Genomic DNA, 24,106 nt, shown 5'->3' with positions numbered 1-24,106 from the left:
TTGGATGATAGGGGCTACTGCTGATATTGGTCATTTATTACTTCAGTATATACACATATAGATATAGAAATATATGCACACTGTATATAGTGCATTCATAGATAAAATATCCTCATGGGTGGGGCCTTTGGAGCTTACATAGGAAAAAAGACGAATATGCTGAAAACCAAACTGAGTATAAATTCCTAATACAAAAAAGAAAACAAAAATTCCTGTAAGTCATCTGCATGATTGATTAGTAAAACTTGTTTGTTTGTTTTTGTTTTGGCTGTAAGACCGTAGCTAGGAAATTCCATCAAACAAGTGACGCTATTATTCCCTGGGAACTGCTGTGGATGAATCCCCTTCTTTGGGTCCATAAGGTATTCAGCCTGTGAGTTGGGAAGCTTACTTCCCTGCATACCCTGAGGCATGCACCCAACTTTAAAGGCCATTTCTTGTTCACAGGATGTGAAAAGGAGACAAACTCCTTCTGCTCAGTAGAGGAAGAGAACGGGGGTAACTGAGCACTGGATTTGTGGGGGATGTTTCTCTGAGGAGAGCAATGAAAATTCCCTGGGTGCTTCAAGAAGATTGATGCAGTTGATGAAGGACAAGAACCAAATCATTACTTCTCTTGGTTTCCTCAGTCAAGGTTTCTTCGCTGCCAGCATGCTGCTTTTTATACTGTGCTGGCTGCTTGTAGACTCTTGGAAAGAGATTCTGCTTGTTTTCTGCAAATAAATCTGTGACTCGAGCAGCCTGCAGGTACCCAGTTCTCCAGATTACATGGATGGAAGCTTGATTGTCCTAGCCCATAAATCAGGACCCTGAAGTGGATGAGTGCAAGCCAGTAAATTATACCTGTAGGATACAGGTACAATGCACCACACTTGTAGGATATATCTCTCCTGTATATGGGTATATGCTACAAAACACTGTGTAACTTCCAGTACAAAGAACTGTAGATACCAGCATCTCTGCTGCTGAGTACAGTCCCTCATGGGAAAAGCTTACCACTCTGATTAGACAATGTCAACCTTGTGATATATGAAGCCTTTTGGGAAACACAGGATTAAATTTCTCTGGAAAAAACATTACCTCGGAAATTGTTGGGCTGATAGGAAGGCAAAGCCGGCAACTGCACCAGGGAAGACACACAGGCTGCATCAAGCCGGGGAGCTAGGATTAAACCCTACAGACCATTTCAAGAGGTTGCATTAAGGGCTTCAGGCTAACCTGTGAGTGTTTGGGTCTTACTGTTTTGGCTAGTGCAATGAGCAGCCTGGGTTACGATCCCAGTCAGCTGCCCAGCCACCGGTACCCAGCCTGCCTGGTGCCAGAACGCTGAGGTGATGGACACACGTAATGGGAACAAAGGCAGTGGTAGGAGGAGACAGCAGCGGCTGATGCCAGGAAAGCATAACTATAATCCTCATGGCTTTGAAGTGTCGGTAAGATCAGACTGTAGGGGTGCTCCTTATTTGACTGGAAAGAGATAAATGCTTTCTTTCTTCACAATGGCACAGTGCTTCCTAGTTTGGAGTAAAGTTATTTCCCTTACGAATCTTTCATTCTCTGAGAGCGGCTGAGTGACCAAAACACCACCACAGAGCTGTGTTCGAAAGTGCAGACTCAGGACACTGGCTTCAGCTTTGGACAAACTTGAATATTTGAGCCTCAGATCTCCCTGGAACAGGCCAGAAGAGAGTCCCATACTTGTACCAGAGAAAAGCGTCATGCTTCTGGTGCAGAAACCAGAAGGTTTTCGAACATGTATTGGGACAAGCAACACTTCCATAGAAATAAGAGAGGGACTGCTCTCAACTCTAAGTTTCTTTTCAAGGGCAGATGAATGGTTTTATGCCCTCTGTATCATTTACAGTAAGCCATTCCAGGAGATACAGAGATCTAAGGGTATCTAGGCTTGTCTACAATAAGATGAATAGCAAGTATTTTTTACCTCTGAACTTGCAATGGCTTCTTTTTCATTATGTAAAATACAGACGTGTTTTGGATTCACAGCTGTCATTACCATTTGTTGGAATAATTCCTTGTGCATACATATGTGTCTGCAGAGGATGCCTGCAAGCTGCTTGTCGGGACAGGTCCTGTGACAGCTCCTGGTCTCTACACAAGGGGATCTACAGAAATCCGAACAGAAATCACTTTTGGAAGTGGAGCACAGGGGGGTAGCCAGCCTGCTACAGCAAGAGTCTCAAGCTAGCCAGGAAAATCCTGAGGGGAGTGGAGTGAGGAAACTGCCTTTTTACCATCTTCTTTTAAAAAGATGCAAGTATCCGGTTGCAGATTGTATGCTTGCTGAGATCCAGGTCTTGGATTCAACAGATAATCAGAGTTAAGTGGCAATAAGACCTGGCAAATGGTTCTCATACGATATTTATCCTCAAAGAGGACATGATTTTCTGTCTTTTGATTACACCAAAAACAAAGTCCTCAAAAGGACTCTGTAGGATACTGCCTCTGATCCAGGCAGGACCAAGTACAAAGTAATATATTTAGAACTTGGGATTTGATTCTGACCAATATGAAATCTGAAAGCTTTTGATTTGCAGGGCAACATTCTCTGCTGCCCTTGTCTTGGTTATTGCACAGCAGGTTCATAGTCATGTATATCATATCTCACAGCTGCAGCAGTGAGTTCAGTAACCTTCGCATTACTGGACCATGGCAGTGAGGGTGATGGAAGGCCAAGTCCTGGTGTCTGGCAGAAACTCAAGAGCTTTAAAAGCTACACATTATCAGAGAAACAAAAAGGGGACTGTGATGGGTTAGGTCATTTAATTTTCAATTTGCTGCAAAAGTGATCAGGCAATCCAGAAGGCAGCATAAAATACACTGACCTGTCAACAGAACAGGATGAAGCAACTTCAAATGGGACCAATTAAAAAAAAAAAAAAAAATCCAAACCCACACACTAGAAAATACAAGCAGGATAATCTGGCTCTTTTCTTTCCACAATGTATACATTTAGTACCAGATCTTGGCGTATGGCCAGAATCCTTACTTGGCCGGTGAAGTGTAAAGGCAAATATATCTGCTCAATCAAGCCAGCACCACTGGATTTTGATAATTTTCATTAGCTGGCTCAGATTCCTTTAGTGCTCCAGAACAGAATGGGCTGCACGAGTACTTTGATGCTGGCTGTATTGCAGACACCGTTCTACCTTCCCTGGATGCACTGGGAATGGAGACAGTAAGATAGACAAAGAAACCTAAATGAGGAGCACCACAAACCTGTTACTTTTCCTTCTTATTATGATGGAATGAGCTAAGTTTATGCTTTTGGAGGCAAAAAGGACCTGCATATCCCTCCTCCTCCTTCTGGCAACTTTGTAAACCAGCACCACTGAGAGCAGGAAAACTCAAAATCTGGAAGTGTAAATTTCATCACCAAGGACCATCTGGGAGACTTTTTTTACATATAATCAGGCTAACTTTTACTCTCCATGCCACAGTAATTCCCAATAAAAGATTCAGATTTCAGTGGCTCATGTGGACCGCCATCCTATGGAGGAGGAGTAGGGTGCAATAAAAGATACTGGGTGAAATTTTCAAGAATGTCTAGTAGTTTTAGAGAGTACCTTCAGCAGCTTTTCAGCAAATCATATTATTTTACACAGCAAATATTCAAATGTCTCTAGGCACTTACAGCTGCCGACTGTAATGCTTAGCAGGATTTTCAAAGGCAAGTAATTTTTACAAATCCAGTTTGTACCTGTTTGTAGCATTAGATTTCTAACTGTGTCAGGAGAGATGTATTTTTAGTCTGGAAATGTTGCTCTAAAGCACTCTGAAATTTCATGCTAAACATCCTGTTTTACCAAATTTTTCCTCAAACTTTGATTTTTCCACTGGCAGCACAAGCTGAAAACGTTGCTATTCCAATTTCTAGCCGTTGAAGTAATTGTGATTTCTGCATTGAAACGTAAATGACTATAATGTACAAGAGGAGGAGTCTGGTAAAGATCTCGTTTCCTCCTTTAATTGAAATACTTAGCAATCAGAATGAAAAAGAATAAATCTTGAAATGATAGTGAAGCTTTAATGAAATGATTCCTATCCATTCACTTGCACATCAGTTGTGGTACATTAGTCCTTTTAGCATGGTCCTATTAATCTCATGCCTCACTTTCATGATAGTCACTGTGCTGGCATTTCAATACTACCTTTATTAAAAATCCCAATACTTACACTGTTTATGCTTCAAAATCTAGTATTATTTGAACTGCTTTTCTGCCAGGTGGGGAGTTGAAAAACTTATAGTGATCTGTTAAAAAAGAGATGGGAGTAGGCTGAGCTACCCATTAGCATCAGTTATTGTGTCACTGCCTTCCCTGCCATCACATGGAAGCCAAGAGTTTGGGTGGAAGTTCCCAGCTACAAGGCAACGCCAATCTCAGGTTACCGCAGGACCAAGTTCTACCAAAAAATGCAGTTACAGCATGACAAACTGAAAAGAAATATGAAAGCACTAGCCTTGGGTTAATTTTAATGTTATTATTGTATTAATCAAATGGCTTCAGGAAACTAGAAACAGAACATTTATAATGCTTTCTTGGGATTTTTTTAAAGAAAAAAAAATTATCCAAAATAAACCAAAGCAAAACCAAACCAAACAAAAAAAACCCCTAAACTATTTATATGTTTCACTTTTAAGGATAAAAAATTCTAACCAAACTCATTCTTTTTCTTTTAAATGTACACAGAAATTCGATGATGTCTGTTCTCTATTATAGAAATGCTTAACTCATGGCAAGCCTCAAAAAAGAAGACTTGAAAAAGCCTGTAAGAAATAAAACAGACTGCAGTTGCCTGCTGGATATCACATCATATATCTCACCAGAAAGAAAAGCCACCAATTTATCAAAATGTATCTGAAAGGGAGAAATTGAGTCAGTTCCACATGGCCAGTCCTTCTGACTCTTTAATAGATACATTTTGAAGCATCACTGCAGATAACAGGGCAAGAATTACTACTAATTTTGTCATGTTAGAACTATGTTTTGGTGCTCCCCAATTTCTTTGGGCTCACAGGAAACAAAATTAGTATGAATACGTTACCATGTTACCTGTATTTGAAATCCCATGGACAAATGTAACCTTTTACAGTCCTTCAGAGCAATTAACAAAGATTAAACAATGCTAAAACCCCATTATTGCTTCACTTCTGTTTCTCTTCTGTTTTTCAAACATTCACCCTCCCTACTTCATAAATCCTTATTATGTGTCACATGCCACATTGATATTTTTGCTTTCCCACTGTGTCAGTCAAGTAACTGCTACAAACGTGTGAACTATTAATCAGCTGGGATCGCTTTCAGAAAGTTTGGCTTTCCATGCAAACAACTTCAAATTATCCATATAGTGACTACATATCTGCATTTTGCTGTCGCCAAGTCCATGGGATCTGATGCTTGGCTGTATAACTTTTATTTTATACACAGTGTATATATACATAAGTGTATATATATACACATATACACACATATATATACATATATAATTATATATGTATACATTCACACACATATAAATATATGTATGCATTGTTTTTTGCAAATGAAATCAGAAAGCAAGCAAAACAAGACTGACCTGACTTACCTGTACTGGGCTCACAGTCAATGAAATCTTCATCATCGCTGGAACATTCAGCTGATGAAACGATGTCATCTGTTGTCTGGCGTGTGAAGGAAAAGAACGAAGGAAAAAGAAAAGAGGAAGAAAAAATACAAGTTACAAGTCAAGAGGTTGTTACAGCAGCAGCTAAGTATCCAAGAAAAAAAATGTTTCATAATTGTAACTTTTAAAATATTTAACTTGTACCAAGCATTCCAGATGTGCCTGTGTAAATGCGCCCGCCTTGGAGCTGGAGTCCCCCGTCAGAGGACTAGCGCTGTTGACTATTTCAGGTGTGCACAGGCGTGAGGTGCCTGCCGGGCAGTTCAGGTTCGCAGGCAGACCGCGCTGTGCTGTTGAAGGCGCTAAGTACAGCAGGCTGTGACACCTGCTTGGCTGCCAAACCGCCCCCCGACAGCCAAAGTAGATGTGTCCAGTTGGAACATGCTGGGCTCCTCAATAAATACCAATGCCACGTAGGGCCAGCCAGAAGGCACCTACTGAGAGACTTACCGTAGGAGGCATGTTCAGGCTGAACATGCTTCTGCAAAGGAAAACATACACGATGGACTCAGAAAATACCAGGCAGCCAGCAGTACTCTTCTCTATGTTGCTAGATGCATCACTCTGAGGCAGATGTAATTCCTGCTCTGCTAATGCATCTCTTGGGCTGGGAATTCTTTGTATTTACCCAGCTAGTAAATACCTGTATGACCCATTTGCTGTAAAATGAAGAGCTGCTGAAAGGTCAACCGTATCCTGGGCTGCATCAAAAGCAGCGTAGCCAGCGTATCGGGGGCTGCACCAAAAGCAGGGTAGCCAGCAGGTGAAGGGAGGTGATTCTGCCCCTCTGCTCCACTCTGGTCAGATCCCACCTGGAGTCCTGTGTCCAGCTCTGGAGCCCTCAGCACAGGAAAGACATGCACCTGTTGGAGAGGGTCCAGAGGGGGCCACAAAAAATGATCAGAGGGACGGAACACCTCTCCTGCGAGGAAAAGCTGAGAGGGCTGTGGTTGTTCAGCCTGGAGAAGAGAAGGCTCCGGGGAGACCTTACTGCAGCCTTCCAGTACTTGAAGGGGGCTTCTAAGAAAGATGGGGACAGACTTTTTAGCAGGACCTGTTGCAATAGGACAAGGGGTAATGCTTTTAATCTAAAAGAGGGTAGAGATTTAGACTAGAGATAAGGAAGAAATTTTTCACCATGAGGGTGGTGAAACAGTGGCACAGGTTTCCCAGAGAGGTGGTAGATGCCCCATCCCTGGAAACATTCCAGGTCAGGTTGGACAGGGGTCTGAGCACCCTGGTCTAGTTGTCCCTGCTCACTGCAGGGGAGTTGGACTAGATGACCTTTAAAGGCCCTTTCCAACCCAAACTATTCTATGATTCTATGATGTATCAGGTATGCCCAGCATGCAACCTCACCTGCTTGCTTGCCAAGTTAACAGGGATCTGGCTGTTTCTGGGCTGACAGGCTGGAAAGTTTTGTTATGAAAGTCTTAAACCAAAATTTGACTGTTCACAGCCCTTACAGTTTGCAGCACATTCCTTTGCATTTCCAGCTGGTGGTATTTTCTCTCTTTCTTTCTTTCTTTTTTTTTTTCTTTTTTTTTCTTTTTTTTTCCTGCTGTTCTAATTAATGAGCAGCATGTACTGCAGCACGTTAGAGAAGTGTACTGGCATCTCTTCCCAGCAGCATCTCCTGCCTGTAATTGCTGCAATTAGTTGAATTAGTAAAGCAGACCATTGGGGAGAGTCTGTGGCAGCCTCTGGACACCGGCTGTAACGTTCTTGCACACAGTACAAAATTACCCCAGCTCAGCAGCATCCGCTCAAACCATGGCTTCTGCTGAAATTGTCTCCCTTGTCAACTTTTCCTTGCAGAAAGCTGCCTATTCTGCTGAGCAGTAGTATCAGTGGGATGACTCCTGAAACAAATCAACTAAAAAGTTCATCACCAGGCAGGAAGCATTGCTTTAATCTCATTCCTCAGGAGCAGGGCAGCTCTACTTCAGTACACTGTACTTTAGTACTCCAGGTGAATATTCCTGGGAACCTCCCATCATGACAAGCCTTCCAAATCCTTACTGCTGGAAAAAAGACTCTCCAGCTTTAAATAAGGTCTCCTTTACATTCCTATGTCTGCTATGACTGTCTCCAACATGCTGCACGTTCTCTCTTCATTTTGCGTAAGCATTTTGAGGTCTCAGCCTTTTCTTTAACCTCCTGTGATCCTAGCGCTAGGAAGTCCCTCTGTCCCCTGCCAGGAGGTCCTTGCTTTCCTCTCTCTGTTTGTATTTGAGCTAAGGAAAAAAACTAGAACTGAGCAGTCAGTCAGAAAGACCAGATTGGAGCTGACATTCCTTCACTCTTCATTTCAGTGGCTTAGAGTGAGCCAAGAAAGAAAAATAGGATCAGTCAGCTGTAAATAAAAATTTTAAAAACAGAGTATCTGTAAAAAATCAGCTATGAAGTAACGGAATCCCTATCATACGTGTTACTCAATCTTACCCTGGTACTGCCATTTGGCAATATTTTGTAGGATGCAGTCTTGCAGTAGTCTCATGCTTAAATATCTTCATTAAATACCTTCATAATCTTGCCTCAATGGGGAGGCAAGATTAAAAGGAACTGGAGATAACATGTACAAAGCAATTTCCCACCTTAAATGCTAAGGTAATATTTTTAGCATCTTCTTTCAGTCATAGAAAACAGAAGGACACTGTTGAAACCCTGGTGACTTCTCTCTTAAAACAAAATGGCTTTAAAAGTTTGTCTGTTCGGTGAGAGGTCAAGAAAGGAGGAATGCACAAAATACAAATTTACTTTCTAAAATTCTTCTGGTCCTGTCACATATATTTTATAGAGCATTATTTATCCTGAAGGACACCAAATCACTTTATAACTTATACAAACAGTGATCACATCCTCCAGCAGTGAAATGCAGCTGTCCCTGGGTAGAAAGATATTAGTTTTTAATTGCACCACTGCAAAGTAATTTAGCACAATAAGTCAACAAAGCTATACTGCAAGAAATTTTTTTAAGCAGGTGAAATGTAGCTAGTAAAACTGGAAATTTATATTACAGTTGTCTAAGGCACTTGTAAAAGAGTGTTAAGGACAACACTGTGAATAAACAATAAATTATCCATCACTACTAGAAGACCTTGCTCAGAACTGCTAAGACCCTGGCAATTGGGTTTGATTTCCAGGTTGAATTTAGAGCATGTGGATTTTGCTCTTAGTTGACGATCTGGCAATTCATATGTAGGGTCTCATATAAGAATAGTGATGAATTGCTTTGAGCAGGAAATAAACATAAAAATTATAACAATGTGTGATTGTCACTTACCAACTGCTACACCTATCCACTTACCCATTTACTTGCTCGTGTCTAAGGGCTTCATGCAACATTAACTTGGAATAAGATCCAATTGAATTGACAATGTGATTCAGTATTTGTAAAGATTGAAGGGTTCTTTTACAACTCTTTTTTTCCTCTTGCCTATTAGGGGCATCATATGAAATCAAAAAGGTAGCACGCCCAGAAAAAAACAGGTGGTATTTCTTTATACAATGTTTGTTTGTTTGTTTGTTTGTTTTTTTAAACTGGAGAACGCCTTGCAACAGGATAGTGGTAGGTAATAAAGGTTGGGATGCGTTTTGGAAGTGACTGGCCAAATTAAAGGTAAAAACATCCAACCAGAGCTATTAAATACCCCATGCCTAACTTGGGAAGTCCCTGTGCTACAGACACTGAAGATCAAAGAAGTATCACTATTTGCATTGTCCTGTTCAGGACTCTCTCCCCGAGGCCCCATGCATGGCCAGGGCCAGTGCTGGGCGAGGTGAGTCTCTGCCATCTCCCAGCCACTCTCGTATGTGACAGATCCTGAACATTGGGCGATGAAGAATTTTGAAGCCAAGATGAGTTCTGAGCAGGAGCTGAGTCGTGAAGTCATGAAGCATGGCCCTTGCCTATCTTCTTAATCAATTTCCCATTTAATAAGCAGCTTAAGGGCAGCACATGCAACATATTTATGCTGCAGTCTTAGGTATGTGTTCTAGATTTCCTTCTATAAAATCCTCATGCAGCTTCTGTTGGTTCTGAATGCAGAAGGGCACAGCCAGCCAGACTCAGAAAAAATGCAGATGTGTGATGTGACATGCTCACCAGCCCTGCCAAGTCTGACTGGTATCTGCACTTTTTCATGACTGGTTCCACACTTGATTCTATCAATTAATCTCTGTCCGTTTCTCCCCATCTCCACTGCATGCTATTTCCCCTGATATTCCACTTTTTCTTGCTCTGTGATTGCTGTTTGTCCCATGCTGCTGATTTTGTATGTATAAAAATGAGGGTTAGAAAAAGAGAAGAACCTCCAGAAGTGGTGTTAGACTTAAGTCAAGGTCATTAACAAGATCCCTAGAAACCACAGAAAAGATAAGTACACTAATCTGTCTTGCCATTTCCTATCTTGTATTTTTAATCTCAGTACTTCCCATCACAATTCATCACTAACTGATTTTCTAGTTCCATCACATATTGGTTTTCCATGCACCTTCCGCTCAGATACCAACGTCTGAATCATCCCAGAGGAATAAAGCTATTTCAGTGAGAAATAGAGGCAAATTCCTGACCACAGAAACAGTCTCGAGGAAACTTCCAGAAGATCATAACTTCTTGAAACTGGAATCTGTACCTTTCAAAACTCTCTTGGAGCTGAGGTTTTTCTCTGGATGAGTATTAAACTTGCTGCTTCCACAAGACAGCAACGGCTAGTGAGCAGTGACCCCAGAAATCTCTCCACTGATATTTCTTCCCATCAGAAACAGCTCACTGTGAGGCAGTAAGCAAACCCAGCTATTCCATTGCCAGTTCCCTTTCCCCATTTTTGAAATGGGGCTGATTATACTCACCCGTTGGCCCCAGGGGAGGTAAACAGATTAATTGTTCAGTGTTTGCCCAGTGATCTAGAAATGGTAAATGCTAAACATTCTTATGTACAGGCAACATGATAGTAATGAAACTTGTCCGTATGCTATGGGGGAAACAATGTTTGTGTTTTCATTGGAAAGAACATGAGAGAGAAAATATTTTTCTATTCCATATATTAGCTAAATTCTATATTAAAAATAATAATTCATACTATAGTATTTTAAAATATGTATTTCATTTTTAAAGAATCACAGCTTTGAAATTACTTGGCCCTGTATTAAAGGCCATAAAACTAAATATAGGTATTATAATAACTTTCAATAAAATCTCTCTCTGGCAGGAACCCTTTTTATTCCTTCCTCTGAAAGATTTTTTATGGCATTTATATTATTATTTTTTCTCTCCCTCTCTCTAGTGTTTAATGAAATTGCCTTGGAATAAAACCGGAGTAGGAGAAAGTGCTAAACTCTGAGTCCACCCTGGAGGATTTATGGGCATATTTACCTTCAAATTCTTTCAATTTCACTGAATTGGCTCCCCATTCCTTTACATGAATTATTAGTTCTGTAATCACCTCCTCCTAATTATTCACTCTAAGGGTCTCTTCAATCTCACCATGGTGATGGTGACACCCCTTTGTTCATTACACTGTATGTACTGGTGTGGGATGTAAAGCGCAAGGAAAGTTGGGATGGCGTGGCAAGAGCTGCTCAAGATGATTCCATTCCTGTCCAATCCTTCCAAGTGCCCAAAGCACTAATTTATGCATCAGATCCACAACCTTTGCTCCTTTGTTCTACACAAAATGGCAGGTGCTGAATCTTCCTTTTCCCAACCACAAAGTTTTTTTGACACCTTGCTCTTTGGGTGCACCATTATTTGAGAAAGATTAAGTGTGCTGGGTAAAATAGGTCCTGTCAGAGAACAGCTTTATGAAATTATAAATAACAGACCCAAGAATGATGGAGTTCTCACTTCTAGTGGGAGAGGAAAGACGAGGGCCCATAAATTCAAACCCCAGACAAATTTGTCCAGAAGTACATACATGGCAGTTGCTTCACTTGGTAAAGTAGGATTCAATTTTCCTACTTGCCTTTTGCTTGAAAGTCTTCTGCACACTATACACATTACTTCCAATTCAACACCATTATTTGAAAAGCAACACTTAATGCTTTGTTGTGAGAGAAGTGTAAATCTCTTTGCCACCAAGGAACCGCAATTTACAATCTTTCTTGAAATATGACCACCACAAAACGCCAGGCACAAATATCTTTCCAATAGTGGAGAAATGCAGTTGCATTAATCTGAGTAGTGCATTTGCCTTTCACACCTAAAACGTAGAGACATGAAACTCAACAAACTTTTCTTAAATCCAACTTGACTCCCTCCACTGCTCCCATACCACTGTATTTTCTAAATATCTCAAATTTAGCTACAGAATATGGACGACGTACAATCTTCTACGCATAACAGCATACAATACGAATGCTCCCCCAGAATGGCAAAATGGATGTGATGCTGTTTTGTCTTCCAGAAACCCAGATATTTCTTGACCCACAACATTTGCTGCCTCGCCAAAAGAAGATTGCAGAGGAAGTGTCTGTCTCATTACGTGTCATTTCTAGCTTAAATACCTCAACCTTTTGTACTTTGATAACTGGGCTTTTTAAAGAACTTGTATTCTGTTCACAGTATTCCAACTAAATGGGAATCCTTCATCTGTCCTTTCTACATCTTACATTTGTTTCTCACTTTCTATTTAATCTTTATTTGCAAAATACCCTGGAGTTCATTACAGTATAGCAGACCTGAGAGACTCAGTCTGGACAAATTCAAGCTACTACATACACACAGAAAGAATCTGCATACAAATGAGAAAATATTAGAAATGTTGCAAAAAATCATCATGAGGTACTATAAAAGAAGCTGCAATTTGGGACTGTATAAACTTTTAAGGAGAGTCCTGGATCTACTGTCTGTTGCTAAAGGGTATTAATCCTCTCCAACTCATTAGCACTGGATAGTGCAACATATATATTCTTATCACGGCACAGGAACAGCTACAAAGATGTGCAAGCCCTTTGCACCCCCACAGAGCGGTGCTGAGGTTGTGTTCGCCTCTGCAGAGGCAATGCATCGAAGAACATGAAACTAATAATTTTTCTTCATATAGCTCATTTGAGGTGAATACAAAAACAAAAGGGCCAAATCCATTGATTTCAACCAGGCTACAACAATTTAGAGCAAGAGAGCATAGCTCATTACATTTAGTTTCGGACAGTTCAATGCCAAAAGATTTGGAGTAATTTGAGGCATTCAGAGAAGAGCTACTGAAAAGATGGAAGAACCGGAGAGATGTATGAATGAGACAGGCTTAGCAAAACTAAACATCGGAGCTTGACTTAACAAGGACTAAAGGTATGATAAGTGTCTACAGCTGTCACAAGGGTGTAATAAACATCAGGAATGTAGATGAACTATTTCGGGTGTTTCAAAAAAGTAGCGGATAAAATTAAGATAAAAATTTAGGAGGACTTTCAGCAAGAAAAATCTCAATAGAGATCTTTATTAACTATGGAGAAATCTCCCCAAGGAAATACCAGAAACCACCAGTATCAAGATCAAACAGTTGCCCAAGCCACTCAGGTATGAATACATTAATGTATACCCTCCAGTGGGGAAGAACTCGTCCCGTCAATCTTTAGTCCAATCTAATTCACTTTAAATCTATTTGGTATTTGCATCCTCTCCATCACTATGTAATATAAATACATCATTATGCATTTCTCCCTGTCATTCCAAAGCAGGTGGTAAAAAGCTATTCAGCACAGCCTTTGAGCTAGTTGTACTTGGAGCAAGAAGATATCACTGCTGTAGACCTGTTCAGACCATGGGAAAAAATTCATCCTTACATTCCCAGGACCCTGACTGGCCGGGAGCTCGTAGGTAACCAGCAGGCATGTACCCTTCAACAGTAGCCCAGCAAAAGTGCATTTCCTGGCTGGACATAAAAGCTGATTTGCTGTCAAATTATATCATTAAGTAGGGATCATGAGAGAGCTACCCCTTAACAAAATCAGCCATTTGTCCATTACTACGGCAGACAAGAGATTAAGTGACTAGCCAGTTAAGTAAAAGAAAGCAAAAAATAATCCCTCCAATTGTGTGTCAATCCAGAGTCATGGGCAGTCATGTTTAAAAAGAGCCTTGAAAGCTGAATTAGTCCTTTGAAAACTGAAAGCCTGTCTCAATAGAATCAATAGTTCATTAAGACTGTGAAGCCTGACTCTTCTCGACCAGGTTTGATGCCAAATTTCAGGGACTTTGTCCTGTGCATAAGCTGTGCAAAGGCAATGGGGAAAAATCATGTTTCTGACTTTTGTCTCTGTCTGCTGGCAGTGGGAAGGGTGATGATGTGAGAGGTCTGAGCAGAGGGAGAAAGGGAAGGGAGGGAAAAGAGAGGAGAAAGGGAAGTGGGGAGAAGTAATCCGTCTGTTGTTCAAGGCACCCTGACAGGGGAAAGAGAAGTATTGAACCACAGCAGCTTAACCGAACTTCAATGTACCTTCCCAAAAGCAGAAGGAATGTAATGCTACGTGGCATTCTGCTGATAAGCAAATCCTTCTAAATCCTTTCAATTTATTTCTTGGCCTGAAGAAATTACATACTATTTAGGAGCTAAATAAATAAATAAATTTTCATCTCCAGGAATCTAGATTGGTTGTTTATTGATTACATATGCACACAGAGTCACTTGCTTTTCTGTTCTTTCCTTTCCCAATAGAAGAGTGGTCCTTTCATCTTCATGTGGTAAAGGATCAACTGGCAAGTCTTTTCCAAACTATTCAGTTTAACCCTCAAGATTTGCAACAGTTTTGGACTGGACTGTGAAATATAATTGCTTGGATTAAACACAAAAGATACAGCTTTGGCATGAGACGAGACTCTTTTCCCCTTATCAACCTACTACTCCTTTCCACATGGACTTGCCTGCTTCCAAAGCCACACCTTGATGATGAAAGTTGTGTGTCTATACACTGAAGTCATTATTTGAGTATAGTGCCTCTCAGAGTAATCACACAGGAAGAATTTTCACACTGAGTGTCCCTTTCATCATTGGATACAGCTTGTTCTGTTTCCCTATTATATTTTTATTTCTTATTGAAACAAACCTGTCAGTTGAAACAAAAGCCATCAGCCCTCTGTTTTAAGCATAACCCCGGTTATGCAGATGCTGGTGAAAACTCCATAAGAAAGGTACGCTATGTGTACCACCATTAACTAAATTAACTGAACAGCTTAATCCTAAAAATTAAGCCATTACAGCTGAACCCACAACAACTCCCACCCTGAAATCAGTGAGAGCTGCTGGAAGGATAAATTTCTGCTGAAATTCAGGTGCTGCTTACGAGTATGACTTTTTGAAAATCACATCAATTTACACAGTATTGTTTCCCAATGACTGCCTGAGAGTCTTCAAACAGAAGACATTTCTTTTAGGAAATGCTCTGAAAATAGTTTCAGAGTGTTCTCCTGTACGTTTTGAGCCCCCCTCAGAAGAGCTGACAACCAGCCAAATGCACTGGGCGGTGCAGGCTTCAGTCTCCCCCTCTCCTCAGCATCTGCTTAAAGCAGGACACAGGAAGCAAAAGCTGAATGAAAATTTTCAGAGGTATGTAGGAAAAAGCCAGCCCGTTGCCAGACTTCAGCATCCTGCTGGTGTGAACCCTAGTCCCTGATGCGCACAGTCTGATGTATTAACTTACACTGCCACAGAAATAATTTTATTAATCTGCTGGGCTATGAACTACACTTGCTGAAGAACAAACACATTATCTACTTCACCAGCAGAAGGGCAGGGCAGACCACTGGGGAGCAGTAACTTCTTATATTGCCCCAGTCCAAATTGCCAAGGACATTGAATCAGAGTCTTCATGTTGCTTGATTTTATATTCCTGACATTGTCATAAATTCACTGTCTGACGTCAGGAAAATTGCCTCCTTCCCTCATGCTTCTGTTTATACTGCTACAAAAAGAGAAGAAAACAACCTGCCATACAATCAGAATTCTGGTAATTTTACATTCTCAAAGCAAATCCTAAGTAAAGAATAATCCTTTACATTTAGTAAAGAGAAGCCTATGCTTCGGAAAGTTAGAGACTCAAATGATCTGAGATGAATCAGCTGCCCTTTGAAGACTCAGCCTCTAGTGAGAGTAAATGGGTTTTCTTTGCGTGCTATCTTGCACTTAATAACTGTGTCAGAAGAATATTTTTCATTTACACTTTGGTCCTTTGCTGGAAATCAATATGTCGTTTGCTGGCATTTTCTCCTGGACATCTTTATTTAGCTTGTCTTTTCTTCCTTGGAGGGGAGGGAGTTGTATTTGATTTTGTTCTGTTATTGATTGGATCACTCCGAGCAAGAAATAAATAACCAAGTACAGCACAGTAGCTTTAATGACAATCTCTTAAGCCTCAAAATCTGCACACTATGTTGCACTCCCCCCTAACTCATGATTTAAAAGAAACAACTGTAGAGTAAGGTTACTGTGTAGCAAAGAGGCAGTCACATATGCAATTTAACTGGCATTTCTATTTATGTGTTCATTAATAAAACCACATAAATCCCGTTTCTACTTTTAAAGCAGTACTCCTACTGCTGTAGGGATCTTACAGTCTCTTACAAATGAGGCTTAATGAGAAATTAGAGATATAGGAGACCTTCTCCCAGCAGACATCTTTCACTGAAGAAAATCTGACCATGTTCACATATTTATCACTCACGGCAAGTGACAGTACAGCCTGATAGGTTGCACCCAATCTGCAAAAGCCCGGCCCAGCAAACGACGGCGGAGGGGCAGTTGCTGTGCCCCCGGCTGCACCGAGGTGCCAGCGCCAGGCTACAGCATCCCTGCCAGTACCAAACGGGAAACGATCGGTAAGCGAACCCCAGCGGAGGCACAGGAATCGCAGTCGTTTTCTCAACTTGGGGAGTTCTTTGCCTCCTCGCCTGCTTTTCTCTCAATTTCTGCTACTCGTCATTACGTAGGGCACAAAAAGTTGGTGTATGTAACGGTAAAATGCATAAAGGAGAAAATATTCTGTTCTATGGTCCGAACTGTGGCACTTAAAATCTAGCGTGACAGTGTATATGTGCTGGTTTTGGCTGGGATGGAGATAATTTTCTTCGTAGTAGCTCTTACGGGGCTGTGTTTTGGATTTGTGCTGGAAACAGTGTTGATAATACAGGGATGTTTTCATCATTGCTGAGCAGGGCTGACACAGAGCCAAAGCCTTTTCTTCTTCTCACACCTCCCCACCAGCGAGTAGGCTGGGGGTGCACAAGAAGTTGGGAGAGGACACAGCTGGGACAGCTGACCCCAACTCACCAAAGGGATGTTCTGTATCATATGACGTCAAGCACAGCATATAAAACTCAGCGAAGGAGAAGGAAGGGGGGGATGTTCAGAGTGACGGTGCTTGTCTTCCCAAGTAACCGTCATGTGTGATGGAGCCCTGCTTTCCTGGAGGTGGCTGAACACCTGCCTGCCCGATGGGAAGAGTGAATGAATTCCTTATTTTGCTTTGCTTGCCTGCACAGCTTTTGCTTTACCTATTAAACCGTCTTTATCTCAACAAACGATTTTTCTCACTTTTGCTCTTCTGATTCTCTCCCCCATCCTGCCGTGGGAGGAGTGAGCAAGCGGCTGTGTGGTGCTTAGTTGCTGGCTGGGGTTAAACCACGATGGTATGTAATTCATAAAGTAACAATAAACATAATCACTCTGAATAAATGTGCCTTAAAACAACTTCTGCAATTATTGTAAGTACCTCGGAGTCCAGTAAGAAAAACATCTATCTTTGAATATTTGCATTAATGTACTAGACTACTCTTTCCAGACAAATACTCCTCTTTCTCTCCAAACATTAACATACACTTAGAAAATGGCATTTAAATACTGTTACTCACAGGATTCACACATTATCTCACAAGGGGAAGGGGGCTGCCACACACATTTAAATGCAAAATAAATGTAATACAGAATAGACAGATGCAGAATAAACCCTGGACCACTAGGTACACATCAGCACTCGGAACTGCGCACTGAACAACATATATACAGAACAGTTAACAAAGGAAAAGAGCCACCAGATATCTATATATAAGCATATACATAGCATACTGCTAAAAAAAGACCATAAATAGTTTTAGTTTATAAACAATAAGAAAGTTCATAAACACGAAGAAAGTCACAAAGGTGGCTTTGGTAGAACACAGATTTCCCAGGAACACTGACAGCTTCTTAACCACAAGTCCTTCCTCTCTTAGTATAGGATATAAATGATTGTCAGCAGCTAGTACAGAAACTTCTGTATACACAAGGGAAGGTATATATTACCATTAACTTATTAACATACTAACATATTAACATTATCAGGGTCAAATCTAAAAAAATGAAGTTAAACAGTTCTAGGCATTATTCCATCCAGGAATACCTCTGCCAAATACCTGATGCTTAAAAAAATTATTTTCTATCATTAGCTTTTTTTCTTTCTTTTTGATACATGAATAGACTAACAACTTTACGGGGGGGATAGGGAACTCACTTAACATGTTAGCAAAAAAGTAAATAAACAGCCCAAATGAGTCCCACCACCAACAGGAATCATGGGGGAAAACTTACATAAGTTAGAGACAGAATTTTGCCCATTCTTCTCTAATCTTAACTTAAACAAGGGAAGAGATCTACAAAATACTCCCATCAAACGTATACCCATCAGCTTAAAAAACATACTTGGTCCATCAAGTATTGATGAACCCAGGTAAACTTCAACCTCCTGAGCTGCTAAACATAACAAATGCCTCCTGGGATCCCATTAAATTTGAACTGAACTTCACTTAAATGCCACATCAAGTGGTCTATGCTGCAAACGGTTGTCATGCAAGAAAATTTTGCCATTGGGTAGGCAGACTCCCATGCACAACAAACATGGTGAACACTTATCCCCGCTGGGTTTCTCTGCAGCCCCTGCCTAATCAGAACATTTGCTCCCCGCGACGGATAAGAAGGCCATTTTCTTTGCTTATTTATTTAGCTCTCTACTGAGTTTGATTAACTGTAGTAAAGGCAAATCAATCTTTTGTGTTTGTGTAAAATGAAAAAAAGGAAAAAAGTTAGCTTTAATGGCCCAATAGATGCTCAGCTGGAATGCACTTACCGAGTGAGAGAGCTAGACAAAGGAATTCAGGCAGCTTTAAACACCACCGGGAACATGCTGAGATCATCTATACTTCTACCTGTTTAAAGGGAAAAAAAAGAACCCAAACCCACCCCACAACCAGTGAAGAGGCTTTCTGTTTCTCCGCAACTCTGTCTATCAAGGCATCAAGTACTACAAGTTTTTCTCTTGCATCCTTCAGATTTCCATGCCAAAGCTGGGAGATGCTAGGAAACGAGTATCCAAAGGAACCTTGTCAGAAGGAGAGGACATGAAGATCTAAATCCATGAAAAAACTTCCTCCACTGTCAGCAAACTTGCCTCTAAACTCATATTTGTTGTAATATTTGTTGTAGTATACAAATTGTTGTAATTTGTTGTAAATGTTGTATATGATATAATGTACAACCCTCATAGGGGTGGTAAGATAGCATGAAACTTATGACCAGTATGAAATGAAGAAGCTTCTGTGTAATGAATTTGACTGACACTTATCATTTCAAGGTAGCATTCTGAGAAAGTCTTTCCCTCATGTATTCTAATCATAGCATTGACAACTATATTTGGAAATCACAAAAGAAACTATGCCTGATTTTATGCAATGCCCATTAAAAACCTTTAGTAATATACAAAAATACTCAGGCCTTCCAGACTAGGGACAGTCAAGTATTAACACACAGAGAATTTAACCTCAGTCTTAGCAACACATGAAACAGGACAGCTTGACCAGTATGGAGCAAGAGGTATTTGTCCCCATATCCGAAGTGCTCCAGCCCCTGAACGGACAGATAAAAGTGGGTGCATAGATTTCTTCCTACACCAGTTTCAGCCTTTTAACAACAATTAAAAAAAGCAGAAAGAATCTGACCATCCTTGCTCTAAGACAAAACTTGATGTTCCCTTGCTAAAACAGCTATAGCAACAGCTTTGGGATGGTGGTATGTCTCTAGTCTCTCCTAGGAGGAAACAAATTCACTTTCCTTTAAAATTCCTTTCTCTATGGTATCATTGTTGTAGCTTCACTTGTGCAATCCAGAAACAGGTCACAGAAGCCACTGACATTCAGGTGGTGCCTTGTGGCATTTTTACCACTTAATTTTCAGACCTAGGCCCTCCTCACACTAGAGAGCTTACTGGCATTACAGCCATGCCGGCATATCCAAATTGGCAGGGCTGCTCCCCTTAGACCCAGCGATGCTGACGGAAGGGTTTTTGCCAGCACAGTTACACCACCTCTGAGCGTTGCAAGCGAAGCTGACAAAAGTTGGCATAGTTACCTCCATAGCAGGCTTTTGACTGGCAGCAGCATGTAAAATCAAAGCATGTGCATTTTTGCACTCTGGGACACTGCAGCGACGTTGACAGAACTTTGGAGTATAGCACTGTACTACTCCGATTCAGATGGCAAAATAGTTTTTAAAGAATCCTGTAGTTGTCTCCGCAGTTGTTAGTAGGTGTACAGCTTCCATAACTTAAGTCAGGAATTTGCAAGAAAGAGATTGCAGTCAATGGTTTTTTTGGGGATTCAGAGATCTCAAGGTCAGAAGGGTCCATTATTTTCACATAGCCTGATCTCCTGCTTCAGACAACTCTGTAATTACACAGAAGAGCTGAGTGCCAGGACACCTCTGCCACCGATTTGCAATGACCTTTGACAGGGCAGTTAACCTGTCAGCACACCATCACTTCATTTTTAAGATGGTGAAGGTGCACATGTATCCCTTGGAAGCAAATATTTACAAGCTGCTGTGAGAATACCTGGAGGAGAATGCTGTGTAAAGCATCAGAAGGAAGATACTGTGATTGCATCCAATTTTTTACATTTTGTGAACATAAAGACTCACGTGGTCAAAATGGAAGTCCAGAATGGACTGTAACAAACTGTTATGTGGGGTTGAGGTAGGAGGGACCTAAGAAATACTCCACTCTCTTTAATGTTTCTGAAATTAAATAAAGTACTGGAATGACTGCACAGTCCTACAAACCGTGACTCCTGCACAAAAAAGAAAGGAACTTCCTGCAAATTTTCCTCATCAGTGGAGAAAACCTTCCATGCACATTTATAGAAATAAACGGCAGCAGAGCTTAACACCATTCATCACCAAAGGCAGACGACTCTCAGAAAAACAGCCCTGCCACGGTGGACTACCAGTACTCATCCCATCAGAAAGCAGTCCCTGCTTTCAGACAAAGCACATCTTTTCCAACAGGTGCAGAGAAATGCTCTGTAACCTCTATACCAGCCGGCTTTGAACCTCAGCACCTCACAGGTAGTGGAACAAATTGCCTGACTGGTCCCAGGACATCCCTTGTACCTAAGTCTCCCACTTACCCACAATGTACAAACGATCGAAACAAATGCTACAATCTGACACCATGGAGCTCTCGACAGCTGTCAACTCATTAAGTTCTATTCACTGGCTTCCCACCTCCTTGCCAACATATTACATAAATTGCTTTTTAGCTGGCAGCCTTTCCCTTTGCCTGAAACCAGTTTGCACTGAGCATGTTTAAGTCCATTGTTTTTTTAAAAAAATCGCATTTATTCTCTTCCCTTTGGTGATTTGCTTTGCTTTGGAACAGTTTGAATGGGCTGCAGGATACAGTTTCATTATCAAGCTGCAACTGCGAATGAATATTTTATAGCAGCTGAACAGAGGTTTGGCTGTAAATGACTATATCCTAATTAAACAAAACAAAAGGAAGACAGAAAGAAAAATTAATTTAATTAATGAAATATTGATGCAATTTGCAGAGAAAGGCCTCCCCATTTAAAAGGGAATTCCTGCAATGTGAATTTTACAGAAAGAGTTGGAGGTTCACTACCTCCTTTTTGATTTATCTAGTGATGTTTCTCATATTTCATTTTTGCCCTTTTCAGCCTCTTTAACGTGCCTGAAGGTATGTCTGGTATCTGTCCGTATGAAGTCACAGGCACAAGTGCTCCAAATGCAAGTATATAGTTATAGTGACTGTGCATTAAGAACATGTGAAAACAGAGCATTAAGTGTAGTCATGCTCAAACTCCATCTAAGCCTTGATTCCTGCCTCTGGCACTAGCCAGTTATTTATGTTTGTTCACAGAGAATGCATAAACACAGCAGAAACACGCAGAAGTACCCTTCCCTCACATACACTAATTGGAGTGGCAAGCATCAATTAGGAAGTGGATATACCTGCATCTTTATGCTGCATAGATCTTGTATTTAATAGCTCTTAATGGGCTTTTCTACCGCAAACTGGCATATTAGCTTTTAAAGTCTATTTATATTTTTCTCCTACAATATCGTATGGCAGCAAGTTCCACGTTTTGTGTACAAGTACTTCCTCCTGTTTGATCTCAGCCTGCTGCTCCTTTATTTCACTCCTCAATCTTTGTTGCACAAGAAACAGTGAGCAGTCATTCCCTAGTCACAATTTCTCTGCACCATTTTGATTTGAGACACCTCCGTCTTCGCCGTTTGATTACGATTTTTCAGCGTGAAGAACGCCAGCCTATTTAACCTCTTCTCATGTGGAAACCATTGCATATCCTTGACCATCCCTGCTAATCTCTTCTGCAGCTTTTTAAGTTGTCATAAATTGTGTTTTGAGAGCTGATGGCCAAAACTGAATGCAGCACAGAAGGCAAAGCACAACACAGATTTACACAGTGGCACAATGATATTTTCAGCTTGGGTATTTTTCCCCAATAATTTCTAAATTTGTTTTGCCTTCTTTAATGGGAATATATGTCCAAAAGTCACCAAATCTGGCCATTTGTCAGCACAGAAACTCATTTTAAATGTTCAGTGTGGTTAAGCACATACATAAACCAGTGCCCAATAATGCATTTCTCCTGTTATGGCCTCAGTTTTTGACATTTTTGAATTAAAGGCCCTATAACAGGAAGAATGTATTGATTCTTGAGATGCTTCAGAATGCCATCCATTGAATTGTATATGGCAGTGGGATCTACAAAGAAGTGATAAAGCATTTGGGAGGATGCTGGATTTCTCAGTCATTTTAAGTCCAACAAGCTGACACCTTTCCGATGTTGCAGAAGGCAACTGAGTAAGCCCGAGGGTGGCCTGTCAGGTTCATGGTGTCTGGGGGCATAAGCAATGCACTGCAATGTGGCACCATTCCAAATAGACTGGAGCAATCCTACTGATGCACACAGGATCGGTAACAGAGACAAGACTCCATATTTCAGTTAGAAACGTGGAATGTGTACTTACACATTCCAAAAGCAGGGCCAAACTGTAGAATGTGCTTCAACCTGTTTCCTGATCTCTTTTAGCTGTTAGATGTTCTTTATATTGTGTATGTTGTAAGATGAATCAGGCTTAAAGATAATGTAAAAAGGCTGCCTGAATCTAATTGGAAGATGAGCATAGCCCTGAACTTTATAGAAAACCACAGCTGTACTTTATAGCCCAACAGACAGTCGAAAAGGGAAAAACTATGACATATGTTTGCCCACAAAAATCTCTTTTCCTCAAACCATTTGTATAATTCTCGGTCATCCTGACATTTCACTCTGGAGTGGATTCTACTATCAGTGACAAAATAGTTTTAAGGAAACTGCTCTGGTTTAAAGTTAGTAAGGACAAAGAGAATGCACACAAATAAATCAAAAACCACAGCCCCAAGCAAACCACGGAATCTGGTCCTATGTGAAATGCAGTCTTTCAGCAGCCTGGGAGAGAAGCTATTGACTCTCGCCAGACCATCCATGATGTGACTAACTGAATACCAGTAGGCAAATCGTTGCAGAAGGAAGGGGAGTCATCGTCCTAAAAGCACATAACCTATAATGTTCTATAGTCATAATTTCTTTAAGTCCTGTATAGCATGTGAATGTAAAGGACATAAATGAAAACGCAACTCCTATACAATTCCATGCCTTGCCATTGAGTTAGAGCAAATATAATTTCCCATCCTCTTCAGCAAAAGAGAGAGAAATATACCAGGAGTGAATGAAAGAAATAAATGGATAATAGACAAGACAAGTTTAGAAGGGAGATAGATACCTTTCACAGACTTCATTTACCTCTCTCCCCATGCTACGATTTGCTTTCTAGCTAGGATCTAAAGAAAAAGTGCTAAAGGGAGACTTTAGTCTCTGTCTCCCACTCTGTGTTCCCACTTTCAGCCCAGAGCTGTCAGAGCCTTCCTGCTCTGAATGTGCCTCTCCTTCCCCTGTAGTATTACTGAAGCTCAGGGGCTTTGGTCTCCTACTTTCAACATGACTCCTGTTTTTCTCTGCCACTCCTTCTTCTTTTGGACTCTGAGGAAAGCTGAGTGGCTCTTTAATACTAGCAAAGATACTGATCTTGACTCAAAC

General features: G+C 40.8%; 1 protein-coding gene across 1 annotated transcript in view; it reads right to left on the bottom strand.

Annotated features, from left to right (window-relative positions):
* Nucleotides 1-5,586: 5,586 nt before the first annotated feature.
* Nucleotides 5,587-24,106, bottom strand: part of LOC104624674 (neurexin-3-beta-like) — a gene marked incomplete at its 3' end in the record, with an annotated part of 103,775 nt that continues 85,255 nt past the window's right edge. The window contains exon 6 of the mRNA XM_010292106.1: nt 5,587-5,680. Within this exon, the coding sequence (XP_010290408.1) occupies nt 5,587-5,680 (94 nt within the window). The remainder of the gene's footprint in view (nt 5,681-24,106) is intronic.

Source organism: Phaethon lepturus, unplaced genomic scaffold (assembly GCF_000687285.1).
Source record: "Phaethon lepturus isolate BGI_N335 unplaced genomic scaffold, ASM68728v1 scaffold618, whole genome shotgun sequence".
NCBI classification, from domain to species: Eukaryota; Metazoa; Chordata; class Aves; order Phaethontiformes; family Phaethontidae; genus Phaethon; species Phaethon lepturus.
This window is presented reverse-complemented; position numbering and strand designations above follow the sequence as displayed.